At 44.9% G+C, this 17,887-nt stretch overlaps 2 protein-coding genes across 2 annotated transcripts in view; both read left to right on the top strand.

The window, feature by feature from the left end:
- CACNG1 (calcium voltage-gated channel auxiliary subunit gamma 1) overlaps positions 1-17,887 on the top strand; it is a 309,034-nt gene that overhangs the window by 262,513 nt on the left and 28,634 nt on the right. The window lies entirely within an intron of this gene.
- Positions 1-17,887, top strand: part of CACNG4 (calcium voltage-gated channel auxiliary subunit gamma 4) — an 80,934-nt gene that overhangs the window by 60,313 nt on the left and 2,734 nt on the right. Inside the window, exons 2-3 of the mRNA XM_056866725.1 lie at positions 4,280-4,363; positions 12,311-12,451. Of these exons, the coding sequence (XP_056722703.1) occupies positions 4,280-4,363; positions 12,311-12,451 (225 nt within the window). The remainder of the gene's footprint in view (positions 1-4,279; positions 4,364-12,310; positions 12,452-17,887) is intronic.

Here is a 17,887-nt window from a genome sequence, read left to right on the forward strand (position 1 = left end):
TGTGGTGAGCCAGCTGGGGTGCCAAGCCAGCTTCACCAGACTCCCTGTGGATGGTGCTATCTTTTACTGAAAGGGACTTCCCCCCAAGGGTCTGGGGGAGGGTAAGAGTTTGGCCGCGGCACACATGTCGACAGCAAATATTTGGGTTGTGCAGACCTGTGTGCATTGCTCTTCTCTCAGATTGAGAAGGCAATTGGTTCTATACCTGCACTTGCAAATTAGCGCCCTGGGGCCCTTTGGCCATGGGCATAGCCCTCCTGATCAGATGGGCATTCCCGTGGCCATGAAGGGGCCGGAGCCGGGCTGTGTTGCGAGGGGGCAGCCATGCCCAATGGTTGCCACACCCAATGGCCTCTTCCTTGGACCCTGTGCCCAGGCGGCATGAGAGAGGGCTGTTGCACGATTAGGGCAAGACGGGTGGTGGGTGGGAAGTGCCCATCCCATATCCACCAGCCACCTCCCAGTCACTGGGTGCTGCCATGGGCCGTGGGGGGTGCACCAAAACTCGGCTGTGACCGCATGGAAATTGAGAGGTGGTTCTATTGTCAGGGAGTTCCATGGTGGGGCTAAGCCTCAGGAAGGGGCTTTCTCAGAGATCCCCCTGACAGTGGCATCACCCTCAGGCAGGTGGTGGTGTGCTGGGCACAGTTGTCTGGCAACCACAGCCCCCTATGTGGCTGCTGCAGGTTTCTAAGCGATAGCCGTCGCCCCCCCCCCGGGGGAAGCTACCATTGGGCCCCGGAAATTGTCAGAGGGGGCAATGCCTGGCCACCCCTCCTGCCAGTCCCCAGCCACCGCTGCCTCTCTCCAGCGGCTTGTCCTGTCTTTCAACAAGTGATGAACTAGGCCCCCTAAAGACAGGTTGAGGGTCTGCCATTGTCTGAGCTTGGACATACACCACTGTCGTGAGTGCAGCCCAGCTTGACACAGGAGGGGCCGACGGATCTTGCTGTCAACCCTGCCAGTTGGTGTGGAATGCTGATAGCCTGCTGTTAGGGGACACACTGCAGATGTGACTCGCAGCATCTGTGTGTGGCAGCCCCACACTAGTGGTTCCATGAAGCTCCATGTGAGCCCCATGTTTTGAGGCCGAGACTCTCTGGCCTCCAAGCCTCCAAGTTCCCAGCCCCCCACCTATAGAGACAAGAAGCACAGCCAAAGAGCAAATGAGCTTTATTAAGGATGGGGGGCAGCCACGGCAGTCGACAGGCCTGCCCAGTAGGGCTGCCAAGCGACCTTTCAGTGAAGCAGTTGGGGGGATCAATGGAGGGTGAATCTGGTTTGGTCCGGCCGACAGGGGTTGCCATCGAGCTTCCTTTCCTATGGGTGGTTCAGGCATTGGATTGATAGCTGGGGAGGCAGTGTTGGAGTTACAACCACCTTGCTGGCAGCCCACCTCTCCAGGAGCCTGGAAACAGACCAGGGCACAGGGCTGTATTGGTGGGTCCCCAGAGACTGTGGTCCTTGCCATGTTGAGGATGAGATTGGATGCAGCATGGGGTGGGTGGCGGTGCACCGGATGACCATCAGATGTGGTGTCCCCACCACTGGTGGCATGAGCACCAGACCCTTTGGCCTCTGGACTGTTCCAGCCATGTCTGGGATGTGGCGTCTGTCCCAGATCTCCCAACGGGGCAAGCAATAAGTTGTGGCGAGACCATCAACCTGCAATGAGAGCATAGGCTTGGGTTGTGGACCCAAACTCATGGTCTCCTTCAGGCTCACCTCGGACAGGGCATGCTCAAACACCTCCACAGATGCTGGGGCTGCCATTGTCTCCCCAGCAAGCTTTGAGGGCTGGCTGCAAAGGACTGGGTGTCATGGTAGGGATGAGTGGTTGGCGGGGAGTGTATCCACATCTTGGGGGTGACCTCAGCTTCCACAGGGCGCTGTACCGGCCCAGGTGGGGAGGGCATGACAGCTGAGAGTCAGGAGAGGCTATCTTCTAACCCGCAATGTTGTCCATGGGACCCCAGATTCCAGGAAGGCGCCTCTGTTGTACCTGAAAGAAATTCTGGCCGGGAGAGCTTGACCACATGCCATGTGAACCTCACTCTCCCGGGGGGCATCAGTTCAAAGTACGAGGAGAGGCTGGGAAGGGGGATGGCTAAGTCTCTAGCCACCAGAGTGAGTGCCAGCAGCCTCATGCTAAGTCCCATGGGTAGACTTGGGCGTGGGCCATGGAACCCCCTCCCAGCAAGGGATAGCCTTCTATCTGGATGCCCTGCTGGAGACAGAGTGGCCAAAAGCTTTAAGTCCACACCTTGGGAAGCTGTCCAACAGCATCTCAAGCCACACAAGCCTTACCTGTCAGAGGTGGTGCTTGAGTGAAGTGGTGCTTATGAGGGATTACCCATCAACCCATTGGCCAGGCACTTGGTCAGATTCCAAAGCCTCCAGGGAACAGTGGGCGGGGCACACCGAGGTGAGCATTCCCCTTGGGAGGCCACTTGCATGTGGCTCAATGGGCCGCACCAGGTAAATACCTGGCATAGCTTTACACCACAAAAAGTGGGTGTTCCTTGACCAAAAGTCCTTAGGAATGGAACTAACGCTGGGGAAGCCCCCTTTAACGATGGCGTGGGCCCCTCTGCCATTCTGGCACTGGCACGGCAGTTGCGCCACCTCTCCTGCAACAGCACTGACCACTGCCCTATTGTGCCGGCCTAACTCTTCTTCCGCCAGTGCCCATGCCAGTTTAGATGATGCTAGTGGCATGGGCCCTTGCCCGCCTCCATTCAGCCCAACTCCATTCAGCCTGCCTCCATTCAGCCCCCAACTTCAAGAATGAGCTGTCAGACTATCACTTTACCAAAAGCCTGTTTAAAGCCAGCAGAGGAATGCAAGATGGGGAGCAGTCAGAGGATCCTATGAATCAGACGTTAATACTTCTCATTTATGTTTCATTTTTATATTTATGGAGGCAATCCATTGTGCATCATTTGTACACACAGTATGTGCTATTCAGCTGGAACAGATATAACTTGTACAGCATGACTGAAATGCATGGAATGCCAACAAAGCTAAAACGACCATGTGCCAATCACACAGACAGAGTTCATTGAGACCCACAGAGGAATCTGGAAATCCCCTGGATTAGTAGTTTATTGTAACCATTATTTCTAGCAGTAAAGTAAATCCACAGATACCGCCTGACTGTATGCATTTAAAATTCTTCTAATACAGTATCTATTTTGATACATTCTGGTCTTAGAGGTACCAAACATCCACAAAATAAGTATAATACCTTGAATGAAATACATCTGCATTGTCATAACTTGCAGTAAAGGAATGAGCATGAGGAAATAGAGTTTCACTCTTTGGTTGCATCTTGAAAGGTCCTTTCTTATCTGAATTGGTTTATGTGTCAAAATACAGCCCTTGCCCCAGGCTGTTATTGGGAAAATGGAATGACTCACTCGGAATAGAGATGCGGACCATCCTTAATTTAGACATTATTACTTCCCTGTTCTCCTGAATACTATTTACTGTAACATCTGCTTCTTCTGATATTCAAGGCTTTGAGTTGGTCATGTGAAAAAAACAAATACCCTTGAAATAAATCAGAATCTTTCATCATTTCCACAAGGCCCCTGAAATCCCCTTATTCATTAGGCCCAATATTGGTTTCAATTTGGTCTCAGTTCCATTCTTGGGCTGTGTGAACTGGGAATGGGGCTGCTCAGAGACAGGTGGTTAAAGATTCAAGAGGGTTTCTTTAACGAGCTGATGACACCAAGCTGAAATGTGGGTGTCTGGGCCAGTTTTTAATCCCCAACTGGAAGTGCTGCCTCGCGAGGGGCCTTTTCCTCTTAGTTTGAGTGGTAAAGGTCCGCGCAATCATACCCACAGCCCCATAGCCTTCTGCCGGAGCAGAGGAGGGACCTGGTAAGCCTATGTTACATGTAGCACAGAAAAATATCTCTATGAAAATAAAATTTTAAAATGACCTTTCTGTGAGTAGGGAGGCATATTCAGAGGCCACAAAAAGAAAAAAATTACAGAGCTGTGCCTTTGATCCTGCAAAGGATACCATTGCTAATGGAACTTGTTAATCCCTGTGTTTCTCAGCATGAATAACAGCTTGGGCTAATTCAGTATAATAGACACCCAGGATCCCCAACTCACAGAGCCCGTTTTGTGCAGACTTGACCCATCTGATTTTTTTGCCTGAGGATTGTGGACCAAAGAATGCTTGTTTCATGTTAGTTACATGAAGACCATCTTGCAGGGCTTCCTCTGAGCATGTTCTAATCTGTTTCCTTGTTTTTCTTTCCAGGAATATATAAAGGACACTGTTTTCGAATCAACCACTTTCCTGAAGACAATGACTATGATCATGACAGTTCTGAATACCTTCTCCGTAAGTGAAATGGGCAGAAGTATCTTTAAATAGGTATTAGAAACAGGGACAGGTCATTTGGGGGGGTAGTTTTTAAAGGAGCTCAATCACAAATAAACAAGTATGACCTCTTTTGTTTCTTTTTGTTTTTGTTTATCATTATGAATGGTTTCAGTTTACCCTGTTTTAATTGCTATTGATTAATTTGTTTCTTTTGCACATTTCAATGCATGTAATTTATACGTATAATGTATTGACACAAATAGCACTGGAAAATGTTCACATTTTGCAGAAAGATTCAAGCCAAGGAAGCAGAAATGGCACAAGAATAATGTTTCAAATGTTTGATTTACAAGGGGAAATATTCAAAATGGGGAGAGTTAGATAAAACCAGAAAGCTTATAAGTTTAGCAGCATCCCTAAACACAACCTAATGTGACATAGGGTTACTACATCCAGGTGGCGCCTGGTGCTCTCCCGTAATTGCAACTGTGTTCAGACTACAGATAAGAGTTCCCATGGAGGAAGTGGCAGCTTTGGAGAGTGGACTCTACACAAGCTGTTTTTCAACAAGTTGGATCTGAAGTTCAGGATCCAAACAACCCCAGGGTACTGCACATACAACTCCAAACTGTGGCAAATAACTCCTCCCTAAGGTCATTTCAGCTCAGGAAAAGGGCGGAGGCAGGAAGCTGTCCTTCCCCCCATCATGGCTTTGAGCAGAGTCGGACCCCCACAGACTTTTAAAGTTACATTCTATGTAGCTGCTATGTAGTTGCAGGAAAAGCAAGTCAGGTTCAAATAGCTGGGTAAAACAGTTGATAGTATAAACTGAAAGTGGTTAGAACCACCCTAATTTTAGGCCGAAGATGTGACAGCTTAAAATATTTGTTTGCTTATGTTTGTTTGTTTGTTTAAAATATTTATACCTTGCCTCATCCCTGCAAACTCAGCTAACAAAACAGCACAAGCTGCAGGATAGATACTGCAAGTGTCTAATAAGTTAAAACCAATACATAAAAATAAAATTATAAAAATAAACCAATACATAGAAATAAAACACTGCATTAAGAACTAGTATGCAGAATTAAAAGATAGTGCAGAGACTTAACACAGCTAAAACAAATTACCCTCCACCAAATGTCCTCTGAAACAGAACAATCTTGCATGCCTCTTCAATGTGCATGAGAAGGCCCCCACCACACCGACTCTGATAGACCATACCACAGAGAATGCCCGTGGGCATACTGTTGCCAAACAAACCATCCTAGGTGAAGGTACTCCCAGGAGAAGGCTGTCTGAGGAATGCTACTGGTGCATGGGAATTTACTGAGAGACACACAGTCTGAGAGGTATGAGGTCCCAGCCTATGAAGAGCTTTGAAGGTGATAATCAGTCTTGAACTGGACCCTGAAGAAGTCCTGCCTTAGGCTACTAGTCCTTATGAATGTTAGATAACAGAACCATGTGCCTTCCTTAAGTTCTTGAACTACTTGTTATTCTTAATAATGTAAAGGTCAGGGATAGGAAACAATTGTCATTTAAAGCAGAAAAAAGAACACTGACTGGCGAAAATGATATTAAATTCCACACATTCCATTCAATAACTACTGTAAGAATTGGAGAATGAAACTGCCTATTTACCAGTGAAAAGATTATTCTTTTAAGGCAAAAAAAAAAAAAACCCATTTAGAAAACTACAGTTTTCAGTTCTCTCTCTCTCTCTCTCTCTCTCTCTCTCTCTCTCTCTCTCTCTCTATATATATATATATATATATATAAAATAAAAACTTTATTACATACATAAAATTCCCAAAATTGGGGAAAAGAAGAAGAAACAAAAAAATCAATCAAAATTACATAATAGTAAAATAATAGTAAAAGATAACAAACTCAGCTACACATATTAAAGTCAGCAAAAACCTGACTTGCCTTCCTCTATACGTTCTAGATTTTAAAAAAAAATCCATTCTGGAGATTGTTGGGATGCAGACAGCATGTAGATCTTCCATGTCTTTATCATTTTTATAATAAATCAGCTTAATTAATATATACGTTTGCTAAACCTTATCTATCCAGTTATTTAGATCTGGGAGTTTGTTTCCTTTTCAATATCTTGCAAAGTTAATTCTAGCTGATGTTATCATATGAAGGAATATGTCTCGAAGATCTGTTTGTATATCTGGTATATAATTTAGTAAAATTGTTTCAGGATTTGTCATAATATTTATTTTGAGACTGTTAGATATAATTTGGATCACTTTCTTCCAGTATGCATTAGCTCTTCTACAACTCCACCACATATGTAAGAAATCGGCTTCAGCAAGGTTGCAGTACCAACAATTGCTAGCATCTTTGTCTAGGCTCAGCATTTTTTGTATTCTGTTGGGAGAAAGATGCCACATATGTATCATTTTAAATATGTTTTCCCTAAACGTAAGATTTATAGTAAAATTAGAAGCCTCGTGAATATAAATGCCCATTTCTTTTCATCTAGTTCATATCCTAATTTTTTTACTCCATTTCTGTGGTAAAGGCAGCTTAATTGGCCTGTTTTTTATGATAAAATAGCATAAATTGTACTCAAAGAAATTTGCTTGAAATTAATAATTGTTCAAATTTGTTTACGAATTTGTAGTTATCAGAAGTTCTGTATCTCTTTCCTTGTCTATCCCACATTGTCAAGATACAGTGTTCATGTGACACAATACAAGGACTATATGTGTGCACATGTCTCTCGTTTACTTTTCACAGTAAATCTCCAGTTTGAAGTCAAACTGGTGCCTAGTTGGCAGAGAATAAATTTTATTGTCTAATGTTTATCTAATGTTCAAAGCCAAAAAAAGACAAATGATAGTATTTTTACCTAACAAAACTCATATTTTTGTTTCTTTTCATATCATCAGTGGAAAGGTTTGGCCCATCTGACTGAATTTTGTCACCATCATCATCTTTATTAGGCATTTACCACACCATAGTTATAAAAAAAGATTACAAAAACCAAATAGTCTATAGAGGCATTAAAATAACATTGTTAGTAACATTATCTAGGAGCGTGTACAAGTAGTTTGTGTATCCTTGATACAGCTAGCAGGTTTCTGGCTACTTGTTGAGTAATAAAAGAATTTATGTCTGATAGAAGATACACCACCAACTGCTAGTCTGAGAAACTCTGAGCGCTCGACAACAAAGGTCTGGTATAAACATTCCTCAGCCTCAAATTAAGTGTGCAGGTACCCCAATCATGCATGGACAACACCTGTTGCTGAGAGGAATTCTCTTATATCTACCACATAAAATGGCTGATGGAAGAATATTAAACCTGGCAAGCATAGGTGTTCTGTGGACATCAGGTGAATTCAAATGAGATAAGTAAGCAATTACAGTTCCATAATCCCAAACAACACCATGAAACATGGAAGAACAATGTCTGTTCACTAAAGAAAATAAAGTTTGCATTTCTATCAGCCCTTCCTGAGAATTGGGCCGAAACCCTTTAGGAGGCGGAGAGGACCGTCCTGCCGGCAGGTGAGAGTTGTGGGACCGTGCCTCGCCCCTCTGCCTACCCCCTTTCGGCCACTTCCGCCGGTGCCGGGAATGGCAGTGCTGCATCTGCTTTTTAGCAGGCGCAGCCTCGCTATTCCTTATGGGGTGAAACGGCTTTTTTTTGTTTAACGGCGTACGGGAATCAGCGTAGGGCGACACTGCGCCTCTTCCCCACCGTCCCCGTATTCCTCAGCTCAGTAATGGGCTGTATATCTAGCAAGCACTGATGCAGCAATCTAAAGGCCTGCTGTTTTCCAAGCAGCCAAAGAGAGTCGAAAGATATAACAATAGATGTTATTTTCCTATTAATTAAATTCAACCACTTACTTATAGGAATCTGAGAGCAAGGCAGAGGTATAACTGGGGAATTTTATCAAATCTTTTGTGCTGCCACTGGCAAGTCAACTGGCTGGAACCACCACCTCCATACATCATGACTTAATATGACACAAAACGTTTCACAGAGAGTATACACCTTCAGTGAAGAGCAAGAGGCTTTAGAGATCCCAGGCTGCCAGACAGCCTGATTACAATGTAATTCATCTGGATTTGAAAAGCATTATCAAAAGCACAGCCAACACACATCAGAAGAAAAGTCCAGCTGCATCCTCTCAGGATATTCTTTATAATACCTAAATACATCCCAAAGTTGTCCCGAAAAGAAAACATGACCAGTAAGCTCTTAATGATTTTACTGACAGATCTTTCTCCTTAGTGGACTTAAATCTTTTCCCCTCCACAACAGCTATAGATAAATAGCTATAATGTTCTTCTGCAACAAAGCAACACCCTTCTTTTCAGTCCCTTTCAGTAAAGATGTTAACCCACGAAGCTGCCATGTTATGAAGGGAGGCAAGGCTGTTCTGCATGGTGATGTGAAAACAGACTAACATCTGTCAACATTCAGTGTGGTATAGGTTGTCAAACTAGGACTGCAGAGACCTGGGTTCAAATCCCATGAAGATTACTGGGTGACTTTTTCTGTCAGCCTAACCTCTCTCATGATGCAGTACAAGATACAAGTCATACTCACTCAGTGGCACTGAGCTCTTTGACATGCCACCTGAGGTTCTTCTGAGCACTGTTCACTCTCCCCATGTTTAATTAAAGTGGGCAATTCTTTAGAAGTTGGAATAATTTCATCATTATTATGCGCCCAAGATAAAACTGTTTTGTTTTTAAAAATACTTGTCTATGATGATTGTATAAAGGCTGCATAGATGTATTGGTTCTACATATCTATCAATCAATCAATCAATCAATCTTTAATCATTTGACCAAATCAGGTTCTGCATATGAAGCTGGGTCAACATATGCAGCTGAATGTGGTGGTAGAATAGGGCACACCACTGTGTTGAATGCTAACCCATAAAACAAAAACTCCCAATAGTGGAGAAAGACCATGTTCAGAGGTACTCTGGTTATTAAAATTAATATGATAATTATGTATTATTGTTTGTGCATGTTTGTGGGGGGTGGCCAGGGCAAACAGTAATCATGTGGCTCTTTTGCTTGACCGGAGTTCTGAATGTTGCTCTCTGTGATCAGTGGAGTGGGTGCCACTGCAGTAGAGAATGCCTCCTCTGCTGTTATGCCACCCAGAGATCCTTGAAGCAAAGGTGTGATTGATGGATAGTTGCTTATGTTGCTACCAGAAGGGGCAAAGTATCATCCCTGACTAGAGGAACAGCCAACCAGGCACCTAAGCCAGTTGTCTGGGATCAATCAGTGAATTTACCCACAGAATTCCAGTGTGATTCTAAGCATGCCACATACATTCCCATCATACCGTGTTTCCCCAAAAATAAGACACTGTCTTATATTTATTTTTCCTCCACAAGACACACTATGCCTTATTTTCGGGGGATGTCTTATTTTTTATTACAATAAGTACGGTATGTGTCCTGAGTCCGTGACCTGGGGCGGACCCTCGGGACTGCGCCTCACCCCCACTGCCACACCGGGGGACCCTCCGGGAGAACCCCAATGCCTGGGGAGGCAACCCCACTTACCAGGCCGGGGGGAAGAGGAGGCGAGGGCGGCCAAGCCCGCCGGATGCAGAGCCGGAGGGGGAAACGGGGGGAGGCCAAGCGCCGACCTTGCACCTCGGGGAGGCAACCCCACTTACCAGGCCGAGGGGAAGAGGAGGCGAGGGCGGCCGAGCCCGCTGCCGGCGCGGGTGGATGCAGAGCTGGAGGGGGAAACGGGGGGAGGCCGAGCGCCGACCTTGCACCTCGGGGGGAAGTGGGCCGGCCCGAGGCAGACTGCACGGGTCCTGGGGGTGGGGGGACAACCTGGGGGACCCGACAGGCCAAAGCTCGGCCCCGCGTTCCAGCGGGGGAGCGGTAGTCCACCGCGAGTGGCGGCAGATCGCGGGGGGAGCCGTCGGTGGGAAAGGGGAGTGGGGAGAAGACAGGGAACGGGAGTGATCGCCCCCTGGGAGGTTGGGGCCCGAGAGCGGGAACAGGGGAAGACTGAGCCCAACGGCCCATGGAGGGCTCAGGGGAGTTTAGTCTCTCTCTAGCCACGCCTATCACTATGTCTTATTTTCGGGGTATGGCTTATATTGTGCAAATGCTTGGAAATCCTGCTACGGCTTATTTTCGGGAAAACACGGTATCTATTTGGCAATTAATTCTTGAGGCAAGCAGATTTTTTTTGTCCTTGAGCCATTATGTATGATTTAATGTAGGCATTTTAACATAGCCAAAAGTCATTTTAGGAGTGGAACTCTTCATACTTGTTATATTCTGTTAATATGGTGAATGACAGTGCAAAGTTCAGTTCACAATCGATTTCTGTTAACTGAACATTATCACACACACGCAGAGCAATTGCTATCCTGCTTTTAAAGGAATAAACAGAGCATAAAATAGGCTTGCTTGAGGGTCATTTTCAGTCAATTTAAAATACCCTTTGGCCTTGTAAACATTATACATTTTACTCGTGAGATGATGTGCCAAGAGATAACTGCTGTTTTACAAGCATTTCTCTAAACAGTGACATAAGGAAATTCACTGGGGAATAAGTGAGGGGTAACTGCAGCCTCTCCTTCAGGGTAATGGAGGGGAACATGGCAATTACCCTCAGGTAAATTCCACTGAAAAGAAATATTTGCAAAAACATCATGGTATCCTCAGTGTAGTGATTTCTCTTGTTATAGTATATTCCTATGAGGTAAATTTTCTCAAACTTCAAAGTTTTTTCCTCTTTAGCAATGGTAATCTCTATAATTTTTTCTCCTTTCTATGTCTGTCTTTGCTTATGTTCCTCTCTCCTCTTTTTGTCTTTCACTTTCACCTGTGCCCTGTTGATCTCCATCCTTCCCCGCTGCAACTCCATGGTGGAATTTATTTCTTGAGGCAGAAAGAAACCTTAGAGAAACCATAGTGATTATATGGAATGATGTGGCTGAGGACAAAAAGATTCAACAGTAGTAAATAAATAAGCCCACTAAGTGAATGAGTGACAAATGATCCCAATTACTCCTCATGGAGAAAAAAGATAAATACCTCTTAGACACTATTCAGAATGCAGAACCTTTATTGGCATTTACAGTAACAAAACAAACAGGTAAAGCAGCTAGATATGGATCTAAAAAAAGAATGAATACACAGTTCATCAGTAGATTTTATAATAAACAATTAAATGAGGGTTCCCCTCCTTCTTTCTCCCTCCTTTAGGACCTTGGCCAGGAACTCGGCTACTTGAGTGGTAACTTCGAAGCTTTTGTCATCCAAGAAATGGCCTATGTTTCCAGTAGTCATTGCAGTAGTAAATTGAGGAAGGGAGCTAATTAAGCTGCATCGAAGCTGTGTGAAAAATGGACAGTACAAGAGGATATGTTGTATTGTGTCAGGTTCTTTGCACTATTCTAAACCCAGGGCATTCTGGCTTTGTTGCTGTTCAATGTGAGATGAATAAGTGGCACTCAACAATCCAAATTCACACATATGAAGTGGCTGCCCTTAATGCCACCTGTGTGATATTACACTGTCGGTAACCGGCTCATACATTTTTCATTGCTCTTGCCTTCATTAATTTGTGAGTTATTCCTTATAGCCTCTTTAGCTTGCAGCTAGTCAGAGTATGTTTCCATACACAGTGAATGACTTTGGGAAGCTGATTATGGTAAAAAATACCCATATTTTCCCAGCAAAAATTGTAAAACATTTTCAGAAAAGCAAATGGAAGGCATATTGTTTTTGTGGAGGCTGTCACTTTAGTGTTTAGAATCTCCCACTTGCCCTGCCCTCAAAACAACAACAACATCCAAATATGATAATGGTAGTGTATGATGAGGCACAGAAGCATGGTAATCTGTGTGGCGATTCACAAATTGCTTCTGTAACAGATCCACATGTATTAGCATTGTTAAGGAATGACAATGATCTAAGAATGTTTCTCCTTTTTGTCTCACAGGTATTGTCCGTGCCTCCAGTGTATTTCCTATACTGAGTACAATATTACTATTACTTGGAGGGCTCTGTATTGGAGCTGGGAGGATTTATAGCAGCAAAAACAACATTATCCTCAGTGCTGGGATTCTTTTTGTTGCAGCAGGTATGTTGTTTCTAATATAATCTCTAATTTTATTTTGTATGTGTTTCTTCTGTAGTTTTTAACTTCAGTTTTTAACTCGAACAGGAGGGCTGAATGATGACCCCAAAATTACCCCTCATTATATCCTCACAACAAACCTGTAAGGTAGGCTAGGCTGAGCAATAATGATGGGACCAAGATCTTTATGCTGACTTAGAATTGACATGACATTACTGGCTTTGTAGCCACACAGAGCAATCCTAAGGGGGGTAGTTGCAGCGGGACTGCAAGCCAAAAGTATAATTTACTGAAACCCCCGTGAAACTGCTCCATTCAGTTTCACGGGCAAGTTTGTTCCGGCAAAAGGGGGTGTTCCTGGGGTGAAAGGGCTCAGGGAGCTGACTAAAGGCAGCCCTGCCCCCTGGAATGCCCCCTTCGGCTTGTGCCATAGAAATGCCGCTACAGTGGCTGCGCTGCTGCCTGCGCCTCGCACTGCCACTCGTCTCCCCAACACTGGTGTAAGAGGCCCTGTGGCAGCCTATGTGCCCATTTTGTCAGTGCAAGTGGCACTTACATGTGCTGCAGGGGTCTCGATACCCCCTTTCGGCCACCTCCTTCAGGATTGCACTGTAAGTCTCTCACAAATCAATCTGCACCATCTTGTCTTGAGCATCAAATTTTGCTGAGACTTTTGCTTCCTTCTTATAATTGTATAGAATGCATTCTATAATACTCTGTGGTACCATGAGAGAATGTACTCCTAGCTTGTTCTGCTAGGAGTGCAAAACTCCATTTTGAGAGATAGCCTAGCAGGTAGGCAAGTCCTATAGCATATGTGTATATGTTGCCTTTCTTAATTAAATTCTGAGGGAATGAGATCTATCATATTTACTTTGACCAAACCTCCCAAGACCTATTTCTGAATTCTATCAAGCATGCCTCTCTCTCTTGGGATTCTCAGTTTAAATGTTAATATATTTTGCTACCTGACAGGCATGTGTTTGTCCAGCTCTTCAGAGTCTGGCACATTCTTGGTAAGATTTTGATGAACTCTGTTTCTGTGGCTTGAAATAGCCACAGAATCAAAAGATTCATCTTTGAAGGATCTGTCATCTTTTCATCTCTTCTGTATAGTTCTTCAGTGTATTGTTCCCCTCTTTTCTTTATTTTCTTCTGATCTATACACTGTGTTTGTGTAAAGCAGGGATGGGGAACGTCAGACCCGGGGGCCGTATAAGGCCCACGAAATCATTTGGTCTGGCCCTTTGTGGGTCCTGGAAGATCTCTAGCTCAGAAGGATCTAAGACTGATGATCCACCCCCTCCCGCAGACAGGAATAGCCTCTATTCAAGGCAGATGTGAGATTGTTTTGCTGAGAAAAGGAACCCTCCCCCCCCCCTTGCAGAAGAATTGTTAGCTATGGAGCTGCTAGGACCACCCAAGAAACTGTGTTAACCCTTTCCAAACAGGGCCATGGCGAAACCTACGTGGCAGACACTTGGAGCCGTCTCCGGTCAGGCCTCTTGGCTAAATGTTTGACCAAATATAGCAGGCTAATTTTTAAGTTGATAATTTTTATGGCCCACGAATGATGTTATAAATATCCAAGTGGCCCTTGGCAGAAAAAAGGTTCCCCATCCCTGGTGTAAAGTGCATTGTGTGTAAAGTTGCAGTTGCAAGGGGCTTTCAAGGCAAGTGATTAAGCAGAGGTGGTTTACCATTGCCTTCCTCATAAGAGTCTTCCTTGGAAGTCTCCCTTCCAAGTCCTGACCCTGCTTAGCTTCCAAGATCTGACGAGATTGTGCTATACCATGCCACCTTCTCTTCTGATCTATACATTACTGTTAAATAATAGAGGCCCACCCTCACTCGCTATTTCTTGTCTCAGAGAACAAGACCAGTAATTTATATAACAGAAGAAGAAGAGTTGGTTTTTATATGCCGACTTTCTCTACCACTTAAGGGAGACTCAAACCGGCTTACAATCACTTTCCCTTCCCCTCCCCACAACAGGCACCCTGTGAGGTAGGTGAAGCTGAGAGAATGTGACTTGCTCAAAGTCAGCCAGCTGGCTTCATGCGTAGGAGTGGGGAAACAAATCCAGTTCACCAGATTAGCCTCCGCTGCTCATGTGGAGGAGTGGGGAACCAAACGTGTTTCTCCAGATCAGAGTCCACCACTCCAAACCACCGCTCTTAACCACTACACCACGCTGGATTTAGAGACTTACTTATTGAATAAAAAAGAAAGTTAACAGTGCAATCCTAAGGGAGGGGGCTGAAAGGGCTTAGAAGGCAGTGTGACCCAGGCACCAGTGTAAATGCCACTTGCACCATCGAAATGGGCACTTACGCTGGTGCTAGGCCACTTATGCCGTTGCCAGAGAGCAGTGCAGCAGTGCCACACATGGGCGCCAGCACAACTATGGCAGCAGCACATCTCTGGTACTAGGGCTCGCGCTGGCACCAAAGGAGGCATCCTTGGGGGCAATGCTGACATTAGTCAGCTCCCTGAACTCTTTTTCCCCAGGAACACCCCCTTTTGCTGGCACAAAATGCCGAAGATTGGCTTCTCTCACAGCCAATCACAAAGCAATGTGTAAAGAGGAAGCTTCCTGCTTCCTGCTACCTCGGAACTCTTTCTGAGCAAAAGAAAGGCTTTTTAAAAAAGAGGCTTGGATTTCTCTCCCCCCACCCTTCTTTCAGGAAGCTTTGTTTTTTGTTCTTAAAATACTTTTTTATGCAGCAGTTGGGTTTGGGGGAAAGGAAATCACTCACGGGGAGGACTGCGAAGTAAGCCCATTACAGAGCAGCATTTAAAGGGGTGGGACTTGATTTGAGCTTGGGAGACTGTTTTTCTGTATTCATGGTTCAATTAGCACGCAGTTTTGTCCCTGATCATTCAAGCCAATGCATACAGTTTGCCCCAACCCGGGTTACTTTAATGTGCTATGAACCCAGGTCCAAGCAGGGAGATCCAACCCATGCATAAAACAACCTTCTCTGTTCTTTTTTGTGTGGCTAGTTCTTTTGGTAGAAGGTCAGCTTGCTCTTCTTTTCTTCAGAACGATAGCCGGTAAATCCTGAAAAATTTGGATCTGTTTTCCTTCCTATATCAATGGGTTCTCTCTTTGATGTTTCAGAATCTCATCTCTTGGTGTTTTTTTCTGTGAAAACCTGACTATGGGCATTAACGCATGGGCAGAATGTTCCTGGTTCGCTCCTCTGTTATCCCACAATATTTTAATCCCACAATATTTAAGTCTGGATAATCAAACGCATGACGCCAGCCTATCCCACATTAAGTCTGAAACAAGTAGCTGCTGGAGGCTCCCCGTGCGTTTGAACCAACCATATAATGTGGGATAGTTCGCAATGCGGGATAGCAGGGGAGTGACATCGCCCAAGGATTGGCTGAGGAGTAATCCAATCAAAGGGCGATTCTCCCCCCTTTTTTTTTCTTTGAACGCAAGCGTTCCGGTATACCATCGTCTCAACCTGTCAATTAAAAAAAGGCGGGACGGGGGACGGGAAGCGGCAATTGCTTGCGCAGGGAAGGGGGCGGGACGGAGGAGACCGGTAAGGAGCATTAGTAGCGAGCTAGCCGAGTAATTACACGCATGTCGGCGTTCCGGTAATGTAGCGGAATTAAAAAAAAGTAGCGGATTAGAACCGAAAAGATCGCTATAAACCAGGGATTGATTAACCCGGGTTTTTTTGCCTTAATTCGCGACTAAGGTGGGTCCGATGCGCAGCCCTTGGACGGTCGTGCGTGTGGACCATGGAGATTCGCTACTATTAAGGCACAAAAGCGAGACAAATTGGCCGTGCGTTAAGCCCCTAAGATATCCCTTGGAAGGGTGTTTCTCTTGGTGAATGCCGAGTTAATTCTGTATATATTATTTAAGTCAGGAAAGTTACCTTGTACTTTCATAAAATCAGTTTGAGAACACAGAGCACAGCAATGCCACCCTCTCACTCTTTTGTTTTATTAATACCGTATATACTCGCATATAAGCCGAGTTTTTCAGCCCAAAAAAAGGGCTGAAAAAAGCCAACTCGGCTTATACGCGGGTCAATACAGGAGGGGAGGGGAGGGGAACGTACCGCCGCCGCCGCCGCCCCTCGCGCCTTCCCTGCGGCCGGGGAGTGGCCAGCGGGGCCTTCCTGTACGCAGACAGGCCCCGCGACTGCTCCCCCCCCCCCGCCGCCGGCCGCTAATTATTAATTTTAAATTAATATTACTTCAGGTTTATAAGTACTTGTTTTCAAGCCCAAGAGCTAAAATTTTAAAAATAGAGTAAAAGAAAGCAGCAAAAAAGTGGGCAAGGAAAAAGAAAAGCATCAAGTCCCTCCAAAGGATCAAAAAATGCCCTTGAGTCAGGGAGTGTATTAGCCTGAAACAGTCACTAGATGTCATTATTGGACAAGTAATGCATCCATAATCCAGCAGAAAGAGGACAGAGGACAGAGTGAGGACAGAGGCAAAGAGAGTCACAAAACAGTATATTTCCACTATAATGGTGGCCGTTTAGCATGCAGTAAGCCAGTTGCCTGTCCACAGTAGAAGAAGAAAAAGAAGAGTTGGTTTTTATATGCCGACTTTCTCTACCACTTAAGGAAACTCAAAGCAGCTTAGTCACCTTCCCCTCTCCCCCACAAAGACACCCTGTGAGGTAGGTGGGGCTGAGAGAGCTCTAAGAGAGTTGTGACTAGCCCAAGGTCACCCAGCTGGCTTCATGTGTAGGAGTAGGGGCATGCAAAAAAAAATTGGTAAATTTTGGGTTTGGGTTTATTGGGCCTGGTTTTTCGGTAAACCTGGAATAATCCAAATACCCATACCAAAAAAATATTCGGGTCCATTATAGTCTATGGGGATTTTTTTCAAAGCTCCTATTTTTGGAGATAGAGTCACCAAATTTGCAGTGTGGCTGCAAGGGACTCTCCTTAGATGGTCACCAAAGTTTGGTGAAGTTTAGGACAGGGGGTCTAATTTTATGGGCCAGCAAAGGGGTCGCCCCATCCTCCAGGCATTTGAAAGCTGAGCCATCCATTGGTTTTCAGGTTCAGAAGTTCAGCATTGCTGAGGACTGGCAGAAAGAGCCGATTGTAAAAAGAAAATTGAACCTGTGCTGGAAAATATGTGAAACAACATACAAAATAAAGCACAGGAAGCCAAAAATATCTCAGCCGTAAATAGTAGAAAGTAAACTCAATTAACATAACAAAAATATGTCTCTAGTTTATACTTATTGCTTCAACCTTCAAACCAAAGTGCTTATTATGTGAAATCAAGATAACAACAAATATCACCACGATAATTCTTAGCACCACGATTGGCAGGCTGGTGCATCAAAGTCTGGGGCTCCCTTCATATCTGGTGCGCATAGCATGATGTCCACGCAAATTAGCTTCCAAACTGAGGGAAAAGGCTTAAATGCAAGAAAAATGAGGCATG

This window comes from Euleptes europaea, chromosome 1 (genome assembly GCF_029931775.1).
Source record: "Euleptes europaea isolate rEulEur1 chromosome 1, rEulEur1.hap1, whole genome shotgun sequence".
Lineage (NCBI taxonomy): Eukaryota > Metazoa > Chordata > Lepidosauria > Squamata > Sphaerodactylidae > Euleptes > Euleptes europaea.